Source organism: Maylandia zebra, linkage group LG12, assembly GCF_041146795.1.
Source record: "Maylandia zebra isolate NMK-2024a linkage group LG12, Mzebra_GT3a, whole genome shotgun sequence".
Taxonomy (NCBI): domain Eukaryota; kingdom Metazoa; phylum Chordata; class Actinopteri; order Cichliformes; family Cichlidae; genus Maylandia; species Maylandia zebra.
The window spans coordinates 18,965,271-18,989,341 of record NC_135178.1 but is presented as its reverse complement, the minus strand read 5'-3'; the positions used below and the strand labels follow the sequence as shown (position 1 = coordinate 18,989,341).

Sequence of the window (24,071 nt, the reverse complement as noted above, 5' to 3'; positions counted from 1 at the left end):
TCATAACAACAACACTGCTTTCAAGTGATACTTCAAAAGGTGCTTTTACTTCATCCTCATCTGTCTTCAGTACTCAGAAGCCAATATCAGTGTCATCTGGTACGCAAAAATCTGTCACCACAAGCAAGTTCGATGAATATTCATTAACACCAGAGGAAAGTTCTTTTTTGACATCAACAGAAGAGGACTCAGGAGATCAGACGCCTGAAATGATCATAAATCTCACTGCACTTCCCACAGCTTCCGCAAAGTTCACCACGGAGAAGTCAACAGCAACTCCAGCTGACGTTTACTCCAGTGCTCTCTCAGATCAGACAGAAAAGACTTCTGTTTCTCCTTTGACTGATAAGACAATGACCTATTTGGACACAACTCCAATGGATGTAGAACGTTCAAGTGATGACACCACAGATATATTGAATGCAAGCTCTGTTTTCAGTGACGTATCTCCATCTGTATCCAGCACTGTGGAGTCAATACCACTATCACTTGCAGTAACACAACATGTTGATACAGATGAGACTAAAGTACCATCCCTTACCAGTGTTCCAGATGTTGAGGTTGAAAGTGAAAGCAGTCAACCTACCGTAATGGACTCGTTTGCTTCTGTCAGTCCGTCAACAATGAAGTCAGAAACTACATCCTTCCCGAGTGCCACAGATACAGATTTTTCCGGAGACAGCACTACTGTTTTCCCTGAAGTCTCAAGCATCATAACAACAACAGTGCTTTCAAGTGATACTTCAAAAGGTGCTTTTACTTCATCCTCATCTGTCTTCAGTACTCAGAAGCCAATATCAGTGTCATCTGGTACGCAAAAATCTGTGACCACAAGCAAGTTCGATGAATATTCATTAACAGCAGAGGAAAGTTCTTTTTTGACATCAACAGAAGAGGGCTCAGGAGATCAGACGCCTGAAATGATCATAAATCTCACTGCACTTCCCACAGCTTCCTCATTGTTCACCACGGAGAAGTCAACAGCAACTCCAGCTGATGTTTACTCCAGTGCTCTCTCAGATCAGACAGAAAAGACTTCTGTTTCTCCTTTGACTGATAAGACAATGACCTATTTGGACACAACTCCAATGGATGTAGAACGTTCAAGTGATGACACCACAGATATATTGAATGCAAGCTCTGTTTTCAGTGACGTATCTCCATCTGTATCCAGCACTGTGGAGTCAATGCCACTATCACTTGCAGTAACACAACATGTTGATACAGATGAGACTAAAGTACCATCCCTTACCAGTGTTCCAGATGTTGAGGTTGAAAGTGAAAGCAGTCAAACTACCGTAATGGACTCGTTTGCTTCTGTCAGTCCATCAACAATGAAGTCAGAAACTACATCCGTCCCGAGTGCCACAGATACAGATTTTTCTGGAGACAGCACTACTGTTTTCGCTGAAGTCTCAAGCATCATAACAACAACACTGCTTTCAAGTGATACTTCAAAAGGTGCTTTTACTTCATCCTCATCTGTCTTCAGTACTCAGAAGCCAATATCAGTGTCATCTGGTATGGAAAAATCTGTCACCACAAGCAAGTTCGATGAATATTCATTAACACCAGAGGAAAGTTCTTTTTTGACATCAACAGAAGAGGACTCAGGAGATCAGACCCCTGAAATGATCATAAATCTCACTGCACTTCCCACAGCTTCCGCAAAGTTCACCACGGAGCAGTCAACAGCAACTCCAGCTGACGTTTACTCCAGTGCTCTCTCAGATCAGACAGAAAAGACTTCTGTTTCTCCTTTGACTGATAAGACAATGACCTATTCGGACACAACTCCAATGGATGTAGAACGTTCAAGTGATGACACCACAGATATATTGAATGCAAGCTCTGTTTTCAGTGACGTATCTCCATCTGTATCCAGCACTGTGGAGTCAATACCACTATCACTTGCAGTAACACAACATGTTGATACAGATCAGACTAAAGTACCATCCCTTACCAGTGTTCCAGATGTTGAGGTTGAAAGTGAAAGCAGTCAACCTACCGTAATGGACTCGTTTGCTTCTGTCAGTCCGTCAACAATGAAGTCAGAAACTACATCCTTCCCGAGTGCCACAGATACAGATTTTTCTGGAGACAGCACTACTGTTTTCGCTGAAGTCTCAAGCATCATAACAACAACACTGCTTTCAAGTGATACTTCAAAAGGTGCTTTTACTTCATCCTCATCTGTCTTCAGTACTCAGAAGCCAATATCAGTGTCATCTGGTACGCAAAAATCTGTCACCACAAGCAAGTTCGATGAATATTCATTAACACCAGAGGAAAGTTCTTTTTTGACATCAACAGAAGAGGGCTCAGGTGATCAGACGCCTGAAATGATCATAAATCTCACTGCACTTCCCACAGCTTCCGCAAAGTTCACCACGGAGAAGTCAACAGCAACTCCAGCTGACGTTTACTCCAGTGCTCTCTCAGATCAGACAGAAAAGACTTCTGTTTCTCCTTTGACTGATAAGACAATGACCTATTCGGACACAACTCCAATGGATGTAGAACGTTCAAGTGATGACACCACAGATATATTGAATGCAAGCTCTGTTTTCAGTGACGTATCTCCATCTGTATCCAGCACTGTGGAGTCAATACCACTATCACTTGCAGTAACACAACATGTTGATACAGATCAGACTAAAGTACCATCCCTTACCAGTGTTCCAGATGTTGAGGTTGAAAGTGAAAGCAGTCAAACTACCGTAATGGACTCGTTTGCTTCTGTCAGTCCGTCAACAATGAAGTCAGAAACTACATCCTTCCCGAGTGCCACAGATACAGATTTTTCTGGAGACAGCACTACTGTTTTCCCTGAAGTCTCAAGCATCATAACAACAACACTGCTTTCAAGTGATACTTCAAAAGGTGCTTTTACTTCATCCTCATCTGTCTTCAGTACTCAGAAGCCAATATCAGTGTCATCTGGTACGCAAAAATCTGTGACCACAAGCAAGTTCGATGAATATTCATTAACACCAGAGGAAAGTTCTTTTTTGACATCAACAGAAGAGGGCTCAGGAGATCAGACGCCTGAAATGATCATAAATCTCACTGCACTTCCCACAGCTTCCTCATTGTTCACCACGGAGAAGTCAACAGCAACTCCAGCTGACGTTTACTCCAGTGCTCTCTCAGATCAGACAGAAAAGACTTCTGTTTCTCCTTTGACTGATAAGACAATGACCTATTTGGACACAACTCCAGTGGATGTAGAACGTTCAAGTGATGACACCACAGATATATTGAATGCAAGCTCTGTTTTCAGTGACGTATCTCCATCTGTATCCAGCACTGTGGAGTCAATACCACTATCACTTGCAGTAACACAACATGTTGATACAGATGAGACTAAAGTACCATCCCTTACCAGTGTTCCCGATGTTGAGGTTGAAAGTGAAAGCAGTCAACCTACCGTAATGGACTCGTTTGCGTCTGTCAGTCCGTCAACAATGAAGTCAGAAACTACATCCTTCCCGAGTGCCACAGATACAGATTTTTCCGGAGACAGCACTACTGTTTTCCCTGAAGTCTCAAGCATCATAACAACAACAGTGCTTTCAAGTGATACTTCAAAAGGTGCTTTTACTTCATCCTCATCTGTCTTCAGTACTCAGAAGCCAATATCAGTGTCATCTGGTACGCAAAAATCTGTGACCACAAGCAAGTTCGATGAATATTCATTAACACCAGAGGAAAGTTCTTTTTTGACATCAACAGAAGAGGGCTCAGGAGATCAGACGCCTGAAATGATCAGAAATCTCACTGCACTTCCCACAGCTTCCTCATTGTTCACCACGGAGAAGTCAACAGCAACTCCAGCTGATGTTTACTCCAGTGCTCTCTCAGATCAGACAGAAAAGACTTCTGTTTCTCCTTTGACTGATAAGACAATGACCTATTTGGACACAACTCCAATGGATGTAGAACGTTCAAGTGATGACACCACAGATATATTGAATGCAAGCTCTGTTTTCAGTGACGTATCTCCATCTGTATCCAGCACTGTGGAGTCAATGCCACTATCACTTGCAGTAACACAACATGTTGATACAGATGAGACTAAAGTACCATCCCTTACCAGTGTTCCAGATGTTGAGGTTGAAAGTGAAAGCAGTCAACCGACCGTAATGGACTCGTTTGCTTCTGTCAGTCCATCAACAATGAAGTCAGAAACTACATCCGTCCCGAGTGCCACAGATACAGATTTTTCTGGAGACAGCACTACTGTTTTCCCTGAAGTCTCAAGCATCATAACAACAACAGTGCTTTCAAGTGATACTTCAAAAGGTGCTTTTACTTCATCCTCATCTGTCTTCAGTACTCAGAAGCCAATATCAGTGTCATCTGGTACGCAAAAATCTGTGACCACAAGCAAGTTCGATGAATATTCATTAACACCAGAGGAAAGTTCTTTTTTGACATCAACAGAAGAGGGCTCAGGAGATCAGACGCCTGAAATGATCAGAAATCTCACTGCACTTCCCACAGCTTCCTCATTGTTCACCACGGAGAAGTCAACAGCAACTCCAGCTGATGTTTACTCCAGTGCTCTCTCAGATCAGACAGAAAAGACTTCTGTTTCTCCTTTGACTGATAAGACAATGACCTATTTGGACACAACTCCAATGGATGTAGAACGTTCAAGTGATGACACCACAGATATATTGAATGCAAGCTCTGTTTTCAGTGACGTATCTCCATCTGTATCCAGCACTGTGGAGTCAATACCACTATCACTTGCAGTAACACAACATGTTGATACAGATGAGACTAAAGTACCATCCCTTACCAGTGTTCCAGATGTTGAGGTTGAAAGTGAAAGCAGTCAACCTACCGTAATGGACTCGTTTGCTTCTGTCAGTCCGTCAAAAATGAAGTCAGAAACTACATCCTTCCCGAGTGCCACAGATACAGATTTTTCTGGAGACAGCACTACTGTTTTCCCTGAAGTCTCAAGCATCATAACAACAACAGTGCTTTCAAGTGATACTTCAAAAGGTGCTTTTACTTCATCCTCATCTGTCTTCAGTACTCAGAAGCCAATATCAGTGTCATCTGGTACGCAAAAATCTGTCACCACAAGCAAGTTCGATGAATATTCATTAACACCAGAGGAAAGTTCTTTTTTGACATCAACAGAAGAGGGCTCAGGAGATCAGACGCCTGAAATGATCAGAAATCTCACTGCACTTCCCACAGCTTCCTCATTGTTCACCACGGAGAAGTCAACAGCAACTCCAGCTGACGTTTACTCCAGTGCTCTCTCAGATCAGACAGAAAAGACTTCTGTTTCTCCTTTGACTGATAAGACAATGACCTATTTGGACACAACGCCAATGGATGTAGAACGTTCAAGTGATGACACCACAGATATATTGAATGCAAGCTCTGTTTTCAGTGACGTATCTCCATCTGTATCCAGCACTGTGGAGTCAATACCACTATCACTTGCAGTAACACAACATGTTGATACAGATGAGACTAAAGTACCATCCCTTACCAGTGTTCCAGATGTTGAGGTTGAAAGTGAAAGCAGTCAACCTACCGTAATGGACTCGTTTGCTTCTGTCAGTCCGTCAACAATGAAGTCAGAAACTACATCCGTCCCGAGTGCCACAGATACAGATTTTTCTGGAGACAGCACTACTGTTTTCGCTGAAGTCTCAAGCATCATAACAACAACACTGCTTTCAAGTGATACTTCAAACGGTGCTTTTACTTCATCCTCATCTGTCTTCAGTACTCAGAAGCCAATATCAGTGTCATCTGGTACGCAAAAATCTGTCACCACAAGCAAGTTCGATGAATATTCATTAACACCAGAGGAAAGTTCTTTTTTGACATCAACAGAAGAGGGCTCAGGTGATCAGACGCCTGAAATGATCATAAATCTCACTGCACTTCCCACAGCTTCCTCATTGTTCACCACGGAGAAGTCAACAGCAACTCCAGCTGACGTTTACTCCAGTGATCTCTCAGATCAGACAGAAAAGACTTCTGTTTCTCCTTTGACTGATAAGACAATGACCTATTTGGACACAACTCCAATGGATGTAGAACGTTCAAGTGATGACACCACAGATATATTGAATGCAAGCTCTGTTTTCAGTGACGTATCTCCATCTGTATCCAGCACTGTGGAGTCAATACCACTATCACTTGCAGTAACACAACATGTTGATACAGATCAGACTAAAGTACCATCCCTTACCAGTGTTCCAGATGTTGAGGTTGAAAGTGAAAGCAGTCAACCTACCGTAATGGACTCGTTTGCTTCTTTCAGTCCATCAACAATGAAGTCAGAAACTACATCCTTCCCGAGTGCCACAGATACAGATTTTTCTGGAGACAGCACTACTGTTTTCCCTGAAGTCTCAAGCATCATAACAACAACAGTGCTTTCAAGTGATACTTCAAAAGGTGCTTTTACTTCATCCTCACCTGTCTTCAGTACTCAGAAGCCAATATCAGTGTCATCTGGTACGCAAAAATCTGTCACCATAAGCAAGTTCGATGAATATTCATTAACACCAGAGGAAAGTTCTTTTTTGACATCAACAGAAGAGGGCTCAGGAGATCAGACACCTGAAATGATCAGAAATCTCACTGCACTTCCCACAGCTTCCTCATTGTTCACCACGGACAAGTCAACAGCAACTCCAGCTGACGTTTACTCCAGTGCTCTCTCAGATCAGACAGAAAAGACTTCTGTTTCTCCTTTGACTGATAAGACAATGACCTATTCGGACACAACTCCAATGGATGTAGAACGTTCAAGTGATGACACCACAGATATATTGAATGCAAGCTCTGTTTTCAGTGACATATCTCCATCTGTATCCAGCATTGTGGAGTCAATACCACTATCACTTGCAGTAACACAACATGTTGATACAGATCAGACTAAAGTACCATCCCTTACCAGTGTTCCAGATGTTGAGGTTGAAAGTGAAAGCAGTCAACCTACCGCAATGGACTCGTTTGCTTCTTTCAGTCCATCAACAATGAAGTCAGAAACTACATCCTTCCCGAGTGCCACAGATACAGATTTTTCTGGAGACAGCACTACTGTTTTCCCTGAAGTCTCAAGCATCATAACAACAACAGTGCTTTCAAGTGATACTTCAAAAGGTGCTTTTACTTCATCCTCATCTGTCTTCAGTACTCAGAAGCCAATATCAGTGTCATCTGGTACGCAAAAATCTGTCACCACAAGCAAGTTCGATGAATATTCATTAACACCAGAGGAAAGTTCTTTTTTGACATCAACAGAAGAGGGCTCAGGAGATCAGACACCTGAAATGATCAGAAATCTCACTGCACTTCCCACAGCTTCCGCAAAGTTCACCACGGAGAAGTCAACAGCAACTCCAGCTGACGTTTACTCCAGTGCTCTCTCAGATCAGACAGAAAAGACTTCTGTTTCTCCTTTGACTGATAAGACAATGACCTATTCGGACACAACTCCAATGGATGTAGAACGTTCAAGTGATGACACCACAGATATATTGAATGCAAGCTCTGTTTTCAGTGACGTATCTCCATCTGTATCCAGCACTGTGGAGTCAATACCACTATCACTTGCAGTAACACAACATGTTGATACAGATCAGACTAAAGTACCATCCCTTACCAGTGTTCCAGATGTTGAGGTTGAAAGTGAAAGCAGTCAACCTACCGTAATGGACTCGTTTGCTTCTGTCAGTCCGTCAAAAATGAAGTCAGAAACTACATCCTTCCCGAGTGCCACAGATACAGATTTTTCTGGAGACAGCACTACTGTTTTCCCTGAAGTCTCAAGCATCATAACAACAACAGTGCTTTCAAGTGATACTTCAAAAGGTGCTTTTACTTCATCCTCATCTGTCTTCAGTACTCAGAAGCCAATATCAGTGTCATCTGGTACGCAAAAATCTGTCACCACAAGCAAGTTCGATGAATATTCATTAACACCAGAGGAAAGTTCTTTTTTGACATCAACAGAAGAGGGCTCAGGAGATCAGACGCCTGAAATGATCAGAAATCTCACTGCACTTCCCACAGCTTCCTCATTGTTCACCACGGAGAAGTCAACAGCAACTCCAGCTGACGTTTACTCCAGTGCTCTCTCAGATCAGACAGAAAAGACTTCTGTTTCTCCTTTGACTGATAAGACAATGACCTATTTGGACACAACGCCAATGGATGTAGAACGTTCAAGTGATGACACCACAGATATATTGAATGCAAGCTCTGTTTTCAGTGACGTATCTCCATCTGTATCCAGCACTGTGGAGTCAATACCACTATCACTTGCAGTAACACAACATGTTGATACAGATGAGACTAAAGTACCATCCCTTACCAGTGTTCCAGATGTTGAGGTTGAAAGTGAAAGCAGTCAACCTACCGTAATGGACTCGTTTGCTTCTGTCAGTCCGTCAACAATGAAGTCAGAAACTACATCCGTCCCGAGTGCCACAGATACAGATTTTTCTGGAGACAGCACTACTGTTTTCGCTGAAGTCTCAAGCATCATAACAACAACACTGCTTTCAAGTGATACTTCAAACGGTGCTTTTACTTCATCCTCATCTGTCTTCAGTACTCAGAAGCCAATATCAGTGTCATCTGGTACGCAAAAATCTGTCACCACAAGCAAGTTCGATGAATATTCATTAACACCAGAGGAAAGTTCTTTTTTGACATCAACAGAAGAGGGCTCAGGTGATCAGACGCCTGAAATGATCAGAAATCTCACTGCACTTCCCACAGCTTCCTCATTGTTCACCACGGAGAAGTCAACAGCAACTCCAGCTGACGTTTACTCCAGTGATCTCTCAGATCAGACAGAAAAGACTTCTGTTTCTCCTTTGACTGATAAGACAATGACCTATTTGGACACAACTCCAATGGATGTAGAACGTTCAAGTGATGACACCACAGATATATTGAATGCAAGCTCTGTTTTCAGTGACGTATCTCCATCTGTATCCAGCACTGTGGAGTCAATACCACTATCACTTGCAGTAACACAACATGTTGATACAGATCAGACTAAAGTACCATCCCTTACCAGTGTTCCAGATGTTGAGGTTGAAAGTGAAAGCAGTCAACCTACCGTAATGGACTCGTTTGCTTCTTTCAGTCCATCAACAATGAAGTCAGAAACTACATCCTTCCCGAGTGCCACAGATACAGATTTTTCTGGAGACAGCACTACTGTTTTCCCTGAAGTCTCAAGCATCATAACAACAACAGTGCTTTCAAGTGATACTTCAAAAGGTGCTTTTACTTCATCCTCATCTGTCTTCAGTACTCAGAAGCCAATATCAGTGTCATCTGGTACGCAAAAATCTGTCACCACAAGCAAGTTCGATGAATATTCATTAACACCAGAGGAAAGTTCTTTTTTGACATCAACAGAAGAGGGCTCAGGTGATCAGACGCCTGAAATGATCAGAAATCTCACTGCACTTCCCACAGCTTCCTCATTGTTCACCACGGAGAAGTCAACAGCAACTCCAGCTGACGTTTACTCCAGTGCTCTCTCAGATCAGACAGAAAAGACTTCTGTTTCTCCTTTGACTGATAAGACAATGACCTATTTGGACACAACTCCAATGGATGTAGAACGTTCAAGTGATGACACCACAGATATATTGAATGCAAGCTCTGTTTTCAGTGACGTATCTCCATCTGTATCCAGCACTGTGGAGTCAATACCACTATCACTTGCAGTAACACAACATGTTGATACAGATGAGACTAAAGTACCATCCCTTACCAGTGTTCCAGATGTTGAGGTTGAAAGTGAAAGCAGTCAACCTACCGTAATGGACTCGTTTGCTTCTGTCAGTCCATCGACAATGAAGTCAGAAACTACATCCTTCCCGAGTGCCACAGATACAGATTTTTCTGGAGACAGCACTACTGTTTTCCCTGAAGTCTCAAGCATCATAACAACAACAGTGCTTTCAAGTGATACTTCAAAAGGTGCTTTTACTTCATCCTCACCTGTCTTCAGTACTCAGAAGCCAATATCAGTGTCATCTGGTACGCAAAAATCTGTCACCATAAGCAAGTTCGATGAATATTCATTAACACCAGAGGAAAGTTCTTTTTTGACATCAACAGAAGAGGGCTCAGGAGATCAGACACCTGAAATGATCAGAAATCTCACTGCACTTCCCACAGCTTCCTCATTGTTCACCACGGACAAGTCAACAGCAACTCCAGCTGACGTTTACTCCAGTGCTCTCTCAGATCAGACAGAAAAGACTTCTGTTTCTCCTTTGACTGATAAGACAATGACCTATTCGGACACAACTCCAATGGATGTAGAACGTTCAAGTGATGACACCACAGATATATTGAATGCAAGCTCTGTTTTCAGTGACATATCTCCATCTGTATCCAGCATTGTGGAGTCAATACCACTATCACTTGCAGTAACACAACATGTTGATACAGATCAGACTAAAGTACCATCCCTTACCAGTGTTCCAGATGTTGAGGTTGAAAGTGAAAGCAGTCAACCTACCGCAATGGACTCGTTTGCTTCTTTCAGTCCATCAACAATGAAGTCAGAAACTACATCCTTCCCGAGTGCCACAGATACAGATTTTTCTGGAGACAGCACTACTGTTTTCCCTGAAGTCTCAAGCATCATAACAACAACAGTGCTTTCAAGTGATACTTCAAAAGGTGCTTTTACTTCATCCTCATCTGTCTTCAGTACTCAGAAGCCAATATCAGTGTCATCTGGTACGCAAAAATCTGTCACCACAAGCAAGTTCGATGAATATTCATTAACACCAGAGGAAAGTTCTTTTTTGACATCAACAGAAGAGGGCTCAGGAGATCAGACACCTGAAATGATCAGAAATCTCACTGCACTTCCCACAGCTTCCGCAAAGTTCACCACGGAGAAGTCAACAGCAACTCCAGCTGACGTTTACTCCAGTGCTCTCTCAGATCAGACAGAAAAGACTTCTGTTTCTCCTTTGACTGATAAGACAATGACCTATTCGGACACAACTCCAATGGATGTAGAACGTTCAAGTGATGACACCACAGATATATTGAATGCAAGCTCTGTTTTCAGTGACGTATCTCCATCTGTATCCAGCACTGTGGAGTCAATACCACTATCACTTGCAGTAACACAACATGTTGATACAGATCAGACTAAAGTACCATCCCTTACCAGTGTTCCAGATGTTGAGGTTGAAAGTGAAAGCAGTCAACCTACCGTAATGGACTCGTTTGCTTCTGTCAGTCCGTCAAAAATGAAGTCAGAAACTACATCCTTCCCGAGTGCCACAGATACAGATTTTTCTGGAGACAGCACTACTGTTTTCGCTGAAGTCTCAAGCATCATAACAACAACACTGCTTTCAAGTGATACTTCAAAAGGTGCTTTTACTTCATCCTCATCTGTCTTCAGTACTCAGAAGCCAATATCAGTGTCATTTGGTACGCAAAAATCTGTCACCACAAGCAAGTTCGATGAATATTCATTAACACCAGAGGAAAGTTCTTTTTTGACATCAACAGAAGAGGGCTCAGGAGATCAGACGCCTGAAATGATCAGAAATCTCACTGCACTTCCCACAGCTTCCGCAAAGTTCACCACGGAGAAGTCAACAGCAACTCCAGCTGACGTTTACTCCAGTGCTCTCTCAGATCAGACAGAAAAGACTTCTGTTTCTCCTTTGACTGATAAGACAATGACCTATTCGGACACAACTCCAATGGATGTAGAACGTTCAAGTGATGACACCACAGATATATTGAATGCAAGCTCTGTTTTCAGTGACATATCTCCATCTGTATCCAGCATTGTGGAGTCAATACCACTATCACTTGCAGTAACACAACATGTTGATACAGATGAGACTAAAGTACCATCCCTTACCAGTGTTCCAGATGTTGAGGTTGAAAGTGAAAGCAGTCAACCTACCGTAATGGACTTGTTTGCTTCTTTCAGTCCATCAACAATGAAGTCAGAAACTACATCCTTCCCGAGTGCCACAGATACAGATTTTTCTGGAGACAGCACTACTGTTTTCCCTGAAGTCTCAAGCATCATAACAACAACAGTGCTTTCAAGTGATACTTCAAAAGGTGCTTTTACTTCATCCTCATCTGTCTTCAGTACTCAGAAGCCAATATCAGTGTCATCTGGTACGGAAAGATCTGTCACCACAAGCAAGTTCGATGAATATTCATTAACACCAGAGGAAAGTTCTTTTTTGACATCAACAGAAGAGGGCTCAGGAGATCAGACACCTGAAATGATCAGAAATCTCACTGCACTTCCCACAGCTTCCTCATTGTTCACCACGGACAAGTCAACAGCAACTCCAGCTGACATTTACTCCAGTGCTCTCTCAGATCAGACAGAAAAGACTTCTGTTTCTCCTTTGACTGATAAGACAATGACCTATTCGGACACAACTCCAATGGATGTAGAACGTTCAAGTGATGACACCACAGATATATTGAATGCAAGCTCTGTTTTCAGTGACGTATATCCATCTGTATCCAGCACTGTGGAGTCAATACCACTATCACTTGCAGTAACACAACATGTTGATACAGATCAGGCTAAAGTACCATCCCTTACCAGTGTTCCAGATGTTGAGGTTGAAAGTGAAAGCAGTCAACCTACCGTAATGGACTCGTTTGCTTCTGTCAGTCCATCAACAATGAAGTCAGAAACTACATCCTTCCCGAGTGCCACAGATACAGATTTTTCTGGAGACAGCACTACTGTTTTCGCTGAAGTCTCAAGCATCATAACAACAACAGTGCTTTCAAGTGATACTTCAAAAGGTGCTTTTACTTCATCCTCATCTGTCTTCAGTACTCAGAAGCCAATATCAGTGTCATCTGGTACGGAAAAATCTGTCACCACAAGCAAGTTCGATGAATATTCATTAACACCAGAGGAAAGTTCTTTTTTGACATCAACAGAAGAGGGCTCAGGAGATCAGACGCCTGAAATGATCAGAAATCTCACTGCACTTCCCACAGCTTCCTCATTGTTCACCACGGAGAAGTCAACAGCAACTCCAGCTGATGTTTACTCCAGTGCTCTCTCTTATCAGACAGAAAAGACTTCTGTTTCCTCTTTGACTGATAAGACAATGACCTATTCGGACACAACTCCAATGGATGTAGAACGTTCAAGTGATGACACCACAGATATATTGAATGCAACCTCTGTTTTCAGTGACGTATCTCCATCTGTATCCAGCACTGTGGAGTCAATGCCACTATCACTTGCAGTAACACAACATGTTGATACAGATGAGACTAAAGTACCATCCCTTACCAGTGTTCCAGATGTTGAGGTTGAAAGTGAAAGCAGTCAACCTACCGTAATGGACTCGTTTGCTTCTTTCAGTCCATCAACAATGAAGTCAGAAACTACATCCTTCCCGAGTGCCACAGATACAGATTTTTCTGGAGACAGCACTACTGTTTTCCCTGAAGTCTCAAGCATCATAACAACAACAGTGCTTTCAAGTGATACTTCAAAAGGTGCTTTTACTTCATCCTCATCTGTCTTCAGTACTCAGAAGCCAATATCAGTGTCATCTGGTACGCAAAAATCTGTCACCACAAGCAAGTTCGATGAATATTCATTAACACCAGAGGAAAGTTCTTTTTTGACATCAACAGAAGAGGGCTCAGGAGATCAGACGCCTGAAATGATCAGAAATCTCACTGCACTTCCCACAGCTTCCTCATTGTTCACCACGGAGCAGTCAACAGCAACTCCAGCTGACGTTTACTCCAGTGCTCTCTCAGATCAGACAGAAAAGACTTCTGTTTCTCCTTTGACTGATAAGACAATGACCTATTCGGACACAACTCCAATGGATGTAGAACGTTCAAGTGATGACACCACAGATATATTGAATGCAAGCTCTGTTTTCAGTGCCGTATCTCCATCTGTATCCAGCACTGTGGAGTCAATGCCACTATCACTTGCAGTAACACAACATGTTGATACAGATGAGACTAAAGTACCATCCCTTACCAGTGTTCCAGATGTTGAGGTTGAAAGTGAAAGCAGTCAACCTACCGTAATGGACTCGTTTGCTTCTTTCAGTCCATCAACAATGAAGTCAGAAACTACATCCTTCCCGAGTGCCACAGATACAGATTTTTCTGGAGACAGCACTACTGTTTTCGCTGAAGTCTCAAGCATCATAACAACAACAGTGCTTTCAAGTGATACTTCAAAAGGTGCTTTTACTTCATCCTCATCTGTCTTCAGTACTCAGAAGCCAATATCAGTGTCATCTGGTACGCAAAAATCTGTCACCACAAGCAAGTTCGATGAATATTCATTAACACCAGAGGAAAGTTCTTTTTTGACATCAACAGAAGAGGGTTCAGGGGATCAGACGCCTGAAATGATCAGAAATCTCACTGCACTTCCCACAGCTTCCTCATTGTTCACCACGGAGAAGTCAACAGCAACTCCAGCTGACGTTTACTCCAGTGCTCTCTCAGATCAGACAGAAAAGACTTCTGTTTCTCCTTTGACTGATAAGACAATGACCTATTCGGACACAACTCCAATGGATGTAGAACGTTCAAGTGATGACACCACAGATATATTGAATGCAAGCTCTGTTTTCAGTGACGTATCTCCATCTGTATCCAGCACTGTGGAGTCAATACCACTATCACTTGCAGTAACACAACATGTTGATACAGATGAGACTAAAGTACCATCCCTTACCAGTGTTCCAGATGTTGAGGTTGAAAGTGAAAGCAGTCAACCTACCGTAATGGACTCGTTTGCTTCTGTCAGTCCGTCAACAATGAAGTCAGAAACTACATCCTTCCCGAGTGCCACAGATACAGATTTTTCTGGAGACAGCACTACTGTTTTCGCTGAAGTCTCAAGCATCATAACAACAACAGTGCTTTCAAGTGATACTTCAAAAGGTGCTTTTACTTCATCCTCATCTGTCTTCAGTACTCAGAAGCCAATATCAGTGTCATCTGGTACGCAAAAATCTGTCACCACAAGCAAGTTCGATGAATATTCATTAACACCAGAGGAAAGTTCTTTTTTGACATCAACAGAAGAGGGCTCAGGAGATCAGACGCCTGGAATGATCAGAAATCTCACTGCACTTCCCACAGCTTCCGCAAAGTTCACCACGGAGAAGTCAACAGCAACTCCAGCTGATGTTTACTCCAGTGCTCTCTCAGATCAGACAGAAAAGACTTCTGTTTCTCCTTTGACTGATAAGACAATGACCTATTTGGACACAACTCCAATGGATGTAGAACGTTCAAGTGATGACACCACAGCTATATTGAATGCAAGCTCTGTTTTCAGTGACGTATCTCCATCTGTATCCAGCACTGTGGAGTCAATGCCACTATCACTTGCAGTAACACAACATGTTGATACAGATGCGATGTCATCTGGAACAGACAAATACTATACCACAACTGCAAGAGATGAAACTAACTCCTTTACTGAAGAGTGGAGCTCGCATGATGAGATAACCCATATACCGGCCTTTGTCAATGCAGTTCCTCCATCTTTTTCATCGCTCAGCACAATGGCCCCAACATCAAGTCCAGTCGCAGAACTTGAGATTCCATTAATTAGTCACCCAGAGAAAACCTTGCTTTACCCCTTAACTGACAACACAGTGTTATCTCCTGAACCCTTTACATTAACTGACCAAACTGTAGACATGTTTACGTTATCTTCTTTCTCAGATACAACTTCAACTGAAACAATAGAGATGGTAACAACAAGGAACACTGTTTCTTTTGATTTCATGACTACAACATCAACATCAGCACCATCAACTACTTTCAGTGACTCTCAAAGAACACACACATCCTTTACAGCAACAGTTGAAAACCTGAAAACTTTGACTCACAGTACAATGATTTCACCTCATGAGTTCATGACCGGGCAGTCTACAGATGCTCCTCTGTTTTCTGCCACTACTCAGGTTGAGTCAGAAACAGGTCATTTTCCCGACCCAGACTTCTCAGGAGATTACACATCAACATACACAGATGAAACAGCACCTGAACAGCCCTCTGTGGAATCAGCAACCCTAGCAGTAACAACATTTAGTCCATCAAACACACCTGTATTCACTGGGGAAGAGCATTCAAGTGATAGAGAATTTACAACTGCTACATCTAGTCCCTATACACTCAAAACATTTCGGCCAATGGCAATACCCAGTATTACCCCAATGATGACCTCTGCCTACAATGACATGGACAACTCTGGCAGCTTCCCTCAAGACTTTGATTTGGAATCAAGTCAAGATGGATCTGGTGAAGGGATATTAATTGAAACTGCTACAAAACCATACAAGGAATTTAAAGTGCAAACAGATGAGACAGAAACAGATGAGACTTGGAGCACATCTGACATGGTCAGTGTTGCATTTTCACCTCAGTCTAGTACACAGGTAACCAAAGAATTTATATCACCAACTCAATCTCCAAGCATGATGAGCCCTGAGATTTACACTTCTGATCAGGGCAGTGGAGTCACCGATCAAGATGAGTGGTCAGGCGATGACTCAAGTGGGTCATCCTCCACAAGAGTACCTGAAAGGGAGAGTTCTGGAGTTTTGGATAGTACAATTTCCTCAGCGGTTATAAATTCAGTGTTTCCAGAAGATAGTGACCCAGGTGGCCATACCACTGACGTGCTTATTACAGTAAAAGACACAGGATTATCAGTTCTACCCACAACCAAACCAAGAATAATAGGAGCAACTCATGAAAGTACATCTGTTACTAGCACAGAGAGTACAGGCCATTCCATTTTCAGCACAGAGAAACCAACAAGCACAGCAAAAAGACTTAATGAAAGTGGAACAGCTGATGTTCCAAAATCTACTGCACCTGCAGCTTCTCTCTACACCACAGAGAAGTCGTACACATCAACAGAATATGCAATCACAAGTAAAAAATCAACACCAAAACCAGATTTTACTTTGACAGAGGTAGAGAGTTCTGGCAACCAAACCACTGTGAAGTTCACCCTAAAGCCTTCAGTGATGGAGACTGCCACATTTTCAGAAACAGCAGGTGAAACCAAGGGTTTTGCTACAGCAACAGCAACCTCTGATAACAGGGTTTTCTCACAGGAAAGTAAAATTACTCCAGCAACAGATCATCCCCTTTCAAGCACTGAGAAAGATGAGGTTGCTGTGGCTGAACACACAACAGAATCCCCCTCTACAGCCCTGCCCTCCCATACAACCGATGCCTTAATATATAATCACACTGTTGTTGATTTCAGCACAGAAAGCTTGAGCAGTGAGCATAAACAAGATGAATTTACATCAACATCTGCCCCAGTTCCCACTGTTATATATCACAGCGTTACAGATCAACAAGTTGAGATTATTACTCCCGACAGGAGCCAAGCCAAGACTCGACTAACTGAACAAACACCGACCATAGTTCTGGATGCATCCAAAACATCAACCAGCACATCTATCATATTCATCGAGGATACACAACAGGAAGATAAACTGTTCTCTGGAGTTACAGATAGTATGAGAGAAGACAGCTACAGTACAGAGCTTATTACCAAAGATGATACAATCACTGATGCAGATACGATGTCTGTGGTTCCCTCTTCTTCATTTTATCCAACTATTCTGACAGAGGAAGCTGGGGGTGTCACAGCAATTACAATAACTCAAAAGCTGGAAGTTACAGAAGAACCAGAGGGTTCAGGGACTGTGGGTGACACATTTTTGAGTCCTACACCAACCTCAGCCAGTGATACATCATCAGCCTCAACATCTTCTGAATACTTGTTCACTTCAGAATCGTCACCTGTGAAAGACGTTTCTTCGGAAGAAACATCAAGTGAAGTAAATGTCACAAGGTTGGCGCAGGTCACACAAGATACTTCCGTGTCCACTCAGTCAAGCTCTGGAGAAATCTATGATGTTACAACAACACACAAAGTTTTCTCATTTGAGACTACCAAACCAATTTCTGATCAATTCCAAGGAGACACTACTGAGATTTCCACTTCCTCATCTTTTTCTTCTCAAATGTTAATGGAAACAGCAGACTCTACCTCTGTCACTTTAGTGACTAGTGAAGATTATGTGGTCACCACAGTTAAAAAAGAAAAATATACGACAGCATCACCCGTAATTCTAACAGCTACAAGTCACGGCATAACTGATAAAACCTTAAGTTCATCCGTTTTCACACAAACCACTAAACCTTCAGTCACTGTCGCACCAGTCTCCACTAAACCTGGAACAATGAAATCCACCAGTAAAACATCTGATGACGACTCTTCAGGTGACTCTGATGACTTTGCACAAGAAAGCTCAGAGAAACCTTCAGCATCATCTTTGGAAAGTTGGATGACTGAAAAAACATCTACACCCTCTTCACTGTTTAGTACTGAGCAAGCCAGGTCTGAGATCATGCCTACTCCCCACACTGGCATCTCTTCTGAGAAAAATGTGCCAGCCACAGTGAGCCCAGTGTTGTCTAGTGAGAAGTTAAGCACTGCTATGGTTGTAACTGCCCAGACTGCATTAACAGTCACAACATTGAAAGGGGAAATTTCAAGTAGTTCAGACAGTGACATCCAGAAAACATCTCCTCATGCTATTATAACTTCATCTCATATGGGGACAGGAGCGGAGCCTGTTGGAGTAGAATCTACAACTCCAAAACCTCCAAGTGAAGAAGAAGAAGAAACTATAGCTACTGACACAAGATCTCCTGCAGTGTCAAGCGCTGTAGACGCATCACTAGAGATCTCAGGTGAAGCAACTTATTCATTTTCATTTGAAACAAAAAGGACTCCATCCTCAGGTGTGTCCTCAGTTTCTACCACTGAGACTGAAGGGTTGGTTTTCACTTCAGAAATTACTGACCAGTCACCCAAAATGATAACAGAACCTGCCCTTACCATTCTTGCTTCTACCACTGAGAAGCCAGCTGTAGTATCGACTGAGAGAGACACCTCAACCGATGAAGACAGTTCACGTTATGCCAAGACGCCAGTGAAGAGTGAAGAGAGGTTTATATCAACAGGAACAAGTATTATTATTTCTACAGCAGGTTCAAGTGAAATGGGATTGAGCACCTTTGGGTCTGACTCTGTCACTCCTAGTTTGTCGACCGTTAAGAAGACTATGATTACTAGCACTTTATCCACTCAGCCGGCAAGCTCCCAAACAGATGAGTCAGAATCTTTTGAAGAAACCTCAGGTCAGACATCCCATGAGGTCTTCAGCACTGCAGCCCATGCAACACAGCCCCCTGCTGTGACCAGATCTATTGAGTCATTGAATACATCAACTTCCTTTGAGTCAGAACCAAAGGAGTCACAAAATGCAGCTATAACAAGCACAGCTATCTCAGAGACAACAGTAATGATCACCACAATACCCACTTCAAATGTCCCCTCAACACCATCACAGCCAGATGTTGTCATTCAGTTGGACTCAACTCTTTCTCCTCTACAACCACTGACAACTCCCATGGAATTATTTGAACAAGCCAAGTCAGAAATTACACTTACACACCGCCCCAACCCTGGTCTTTCTCATGATATATCACTGACCACAACTCGCCCTGTATTTGCTAATCATGTCACAAGCCAGACTGCAGTATCAACAGTTGCACCTGCTTTTGTTTCTGAAGACGACCGTGTTTCGGTAGCAGATGGGACAGTTGAACCAGCTGTTGATCAGGTCTCAAGTGGTGCAACGACTCACCTCAGTCTAACTGATCCACAACCAGATTATGAAGCACTAAATCCTTATGTGGTGGCAGCAGATCCCCTGTACAACCAAACACTAGAAAATGATACAGTGTTAATTTCTACACCACCATCTGTTGCTCAAACACCTGACTCAAAGGTAATAGCAGAAGCTATCATGGTTACGGCATCAACCACAATCAGTGGAAAATCAGTCTCTACCCTCCAAGAAAACAGCATGACTACAGCAAGTGTTGTTAAGCTGGGTGATGATGAGTCACCTTCTGTCCCTAATGATAAGGCTGAAAGTGGCTCTGTAAGTTCTGGGATTTCATCCCCCAGCTTTGATGATGTATTTGATGAACTGATGACTACAAAGGCACCAAAGATCATCAGTATAGAACAGGCTCTATCTCCAGATGAAATCAAGAAAGTATTTAAGGTAAATGCTACAGAAGCTTCAAAGAAGGAAGGTGTTGATGTCACGTTTGGGAAAGGTGACATAGGTGTCTCTCCTTACACTGAAATACCAACCAGCACTCAATTCAAGACAGTATCACCAGCCCAGGTGCAAAATCAGCTAGGTACAATTGCATCAACCACACCATCAACCTTTTCTGAGCAAGACCAGAAACAGGGCAGTGACATGACTGCACCACCATCAGTTATTGAAGGAAAACCATCAATAAAAGAGGAGGAAACAACCACACCGCCTAATAGAGGATTTGATCTGGGACACACTGTTGTTGGCGAGACTATGGAGATTTCTGGTAAGTTTCCTTCTAAGTTGGCACTGAAATAGAGCAAAAAAAACGAATACTCCAATAAACTTCTGTTTAATTCGACTTTTATTTTACTTTGCCATCAGGAATTGACTCATGCACAGAGGATGTTTGTCTAAATGGAGGCTCTTGCTTGAGGATTGGCAGCACCTATACCTGTCACTGTGCTCCTGGTTTCAGTGGTCATCAATGTGAAATAGGTAGGACAATTCTTGCAAAGCTCACATGAAGCACTGCTAAAAGAACATAATATTTCTGGGACTACAAGTTGTTTTGCTCATCTGCTCCTATTGATTATGTCTGTTTCTTATGAAGATATTGATGAGTGTGAATCAAACCCTTGCCGCAATGGAGGCACTTGTGTCGATGGCTTGTCTTCTTTCACATGTGTGTGTCTCCCGAGCTATGCTGGGCTGTTTTGTGAAGAGGGTAAGTTTGAAATTAATTTAACAATTTTTCTCTCTAGATTCTTTCTTATTATTATTTTTCCCATTAATAAAACTCATCAGTTATTTCTGGGCTGGTCTCAATTATCCAAATTGAGCTAGTGCTAAGCACATATAAGAGAGAAACAAAATGTTAACATTATAGCCTCTTATATTTGACTATGTATTTAGACATTTAACATATTACTCAGTTGAGTGAACCACAAAAATGTTTAGACACGCCACATTAAATATAATCATACTGTTTGCATGCAGCTGATCGACGTCTCGTCCTCAGGCGTCAGCTGACTAATCAACAACATCTTTATTTCATCACCACAGCTTTTTTTTTACTGTCTCTTTTTGGTGTCTCATTGTAGCTAACATACTTCAAAACCCCTTGAATTCCCAAAGATTTCAGTTTCTTAGTATTTAAAGATATGGCCTGTTGTCATCAAGTTGAATCCAGTCAGAGTAAATGCATGCTAGATCTCAAATCACTATATTTCCATCTAAGACAACTTTACTGGACTAGAAAATACAATGAAGTCTCTGAGTTCTTGCTTAAAAAAGTTTATCTGGACAAGGGAGTTCTGGAATATTTAAGAAAAAATTATTTTACTGTTACCAGTTGAACCATATATTTACACCAAGTGTGCTGAAACCAGGGCAATATGTGCCTTGGGTGATGTCTCTTGACCAGTGTCTACACCCTAAATTTTGTTAGTCACTCAACAGTGAATCCCACCCAGATATTTTACTCAGACACAGCTGCTGTCTGACTAAGTTTTGCCAAAAAAAAAAAAAACTTGATGTAGAACTTAAAGAAAGATTATACCTATGTTTTTGTGTATTAGACTTCCAAGGCTGAATTAAGGAGAGGGGACGGATAAACGGACTCTATACTAAAGTGTATACGTTTAGAAATACATGCCATTAACAGAGTAAAGCTTCAGAGTTTGAAATAAATCTGATCTGTTTATGGCTGAACTAATACATTAGTTTATCACATTTCTGATTTATGCAGAATCACATACACCAACACAAGGTCTGATGGATCAGTTTGCTCCTGTGTAAGGCCTAGATTAGATAATGCCATAAATGTTAGTTTGTGAGACTGATACATGGATTGAATTAAGAGCTAAAGTCTATTCCTCAGTTTATTTCATGTCTGTTGATTTGTTGCACATCTCTTTCTGTTTTCTGTATACCTCATTCTCTGTCACTCTGTCTTCTATCAGATACAGAAACATGTGACTACGGCTGGCATAAGTTTCAAGGCCACTGCTACAAGTACTTCCCTCAGAGGAAAAACTGGGACACAGCAGAGAGAGAGTGCCGCATCAACGGGGCTCATCTCACAAGCATCCTGTCCCACGAGGAGCAACAATATGTCAACCGTAAGTTCACGACAGGTGTAAATAATTAACAATACTTTAGATTAATGTGATAAAGATGATACTTAATAAAAAAAAAAAACCTAATTAATGGGAAATTTTCTCTCATAAAGCCAACTCAAGAACAAATACGTGTTTGGGTAGAGACTATGCAAGATAAGGGTTCGAGCAATGAAAACATCCACGTTATCTTGGGCTTTCTCCTGCTTTCTCTGACTTACCAGTCCTAAAATGGAAATAGGCCAACTGAGGAATGTAACTGGTTGTGTTTTACTTGGCAGGTCTTGGACAGGACTACCAGTGGATCGGCCTGAATGATAAGATGTATGACAACGACTTCCGCTGGACCGATGGTTGCCCTATGGTAAGACAGGATGCTTTCTTACATATTATCGACTCAACAAACATGGCACCGGAGCAGTGTAAATATGCGCAATGCTGTTGACAGATTTAGTCATTTAGGGAGGGTCTTTCCTTTCTGGGAGTCGCATTGCTGTTCTCATGACGCATTCTCCTCCGCCTCATGTCACTACACCCCGGTGACCGCTGTGGTAATAAATCTGATGGAGAACATGGTGTATTTCATTTTAACTCCTTTTAATGAGTATGAGCTCTGTGTAGAAAAACAAATAGCTTCCACAAAGCAAAAATAAATTAATTAATTAAAAGTTAGAGTTAATATTTGCTATAGTCCTTCTAGCTGCTGTCCACTAAACAGAAAAGAAACTAAATACAATATATAGTGTGCTTAAGATTTGCACACACTGACGTTCTTGCTTCAAAGATGCCCTTCCAGACCCAGAGAAAGGCAGGAAGCATTGAGCCAGCCTGGGGGGGTTAAAAGATAAGCACAGGCCTGGAGGCTGTTTCACTGCTGAAAGAATGAGGGGTGATGAAGGTGTGAGTGACACAGCGGAGAGGGGACTTTGTCAGGCGTAGACAGGTATGTTTCTTCTTTATCCCCCACACTCATGAGCAGGCCCAACCAACAGGCAACCACCCAGGGAAAAAGGCCACCAAAGCAGGCAGACACACAGATGGACAGCACCTGTGCTCAGCTGTAGAATGAGTAAAAAAAAAAAAAATACACTGGATTGAGGGTGCCCAGGGGGTCTGTGTGGGTGGTCACCTCTAGTGGACTTAAATGTAATAAATAAGACTGATTTTAAATAACTGTGAACTATTTACAACGGCAAAAGAAAAGACCAGTGATTAAATAATTACTATAGAGAATTGAAACACATAGGCTGGAAAATCTTCGGATGTGTGTTTAGGTGTGGGTGATCAAAGTTTGTTTGAATGTTCTGAGGAGGATGCAGACCTGCTGAGGAGTTGATGGGTCAGCCATTTGTTAACCTGAAGCAAGCTGAGCAGGAAGTCAGAGCATGTTTGTTAACCATAATGAGAGAGCAGCGGAGCCTCAAGGCATGATTGGTGGGGTGAGGGGGGTGGGGGTCTGTCACAGCTTTGAAGAAAGCTTTTGAACCTAGAATGTGCTGAAAGACTGCAGGTAGCACCGATGCCAGCTCGAATGCCTCGCAGCACTGCAGCTGTGTGTATGCTGTATTAATGTATGAACGTACATGTGCTGTTGTGGAATTTTGTTCCTGGAGATGTACAATCGTAACGCTTGACATGTCAGCTAATGATGAAAAGACATCACATACTAATGGTTGTCCGTTATCCCAAAACTCTGTTGTGT

The 24,071-nt window shown here is 42.2% G+C and overlaps 1 protein-coding gene across 1 annotated transcript in view; it reads left to right on the top strand.

The window, feature by feature from the left end:
- vcana (versican a) overlaps positions 1 to 24,071 on the top strand; it is a 54,217-nt gene that overhangs the window by 26,555 nt on the left and 3,591 nt on the right. The window contains exons 9-13 of the mRNA XM_076890517.1: positions 15,002 to 20,535; positions 20,634 to 20,747; positions 20,863 to 20,976; positions 22,214 to 22,372; positions 22,651 to 22,733. Coding sequence (XP_076746632.1) covers positions 15,002 to 20,535; positions 20,634 to 20,747; positions 20,863 to 20,976; positions 22,214 to 22,372; positions 22,651 to 22,733 — 6,004 coding nt within the window. The remainder of the gene's footprint in view (positions 1 to 15,001; positions 20,536 to 20,633; positions 20,748 to 20,862; positions 20,977 to 22,213; positions 22,373 to 22,650; positions 22,734 to 24,071) is intronic.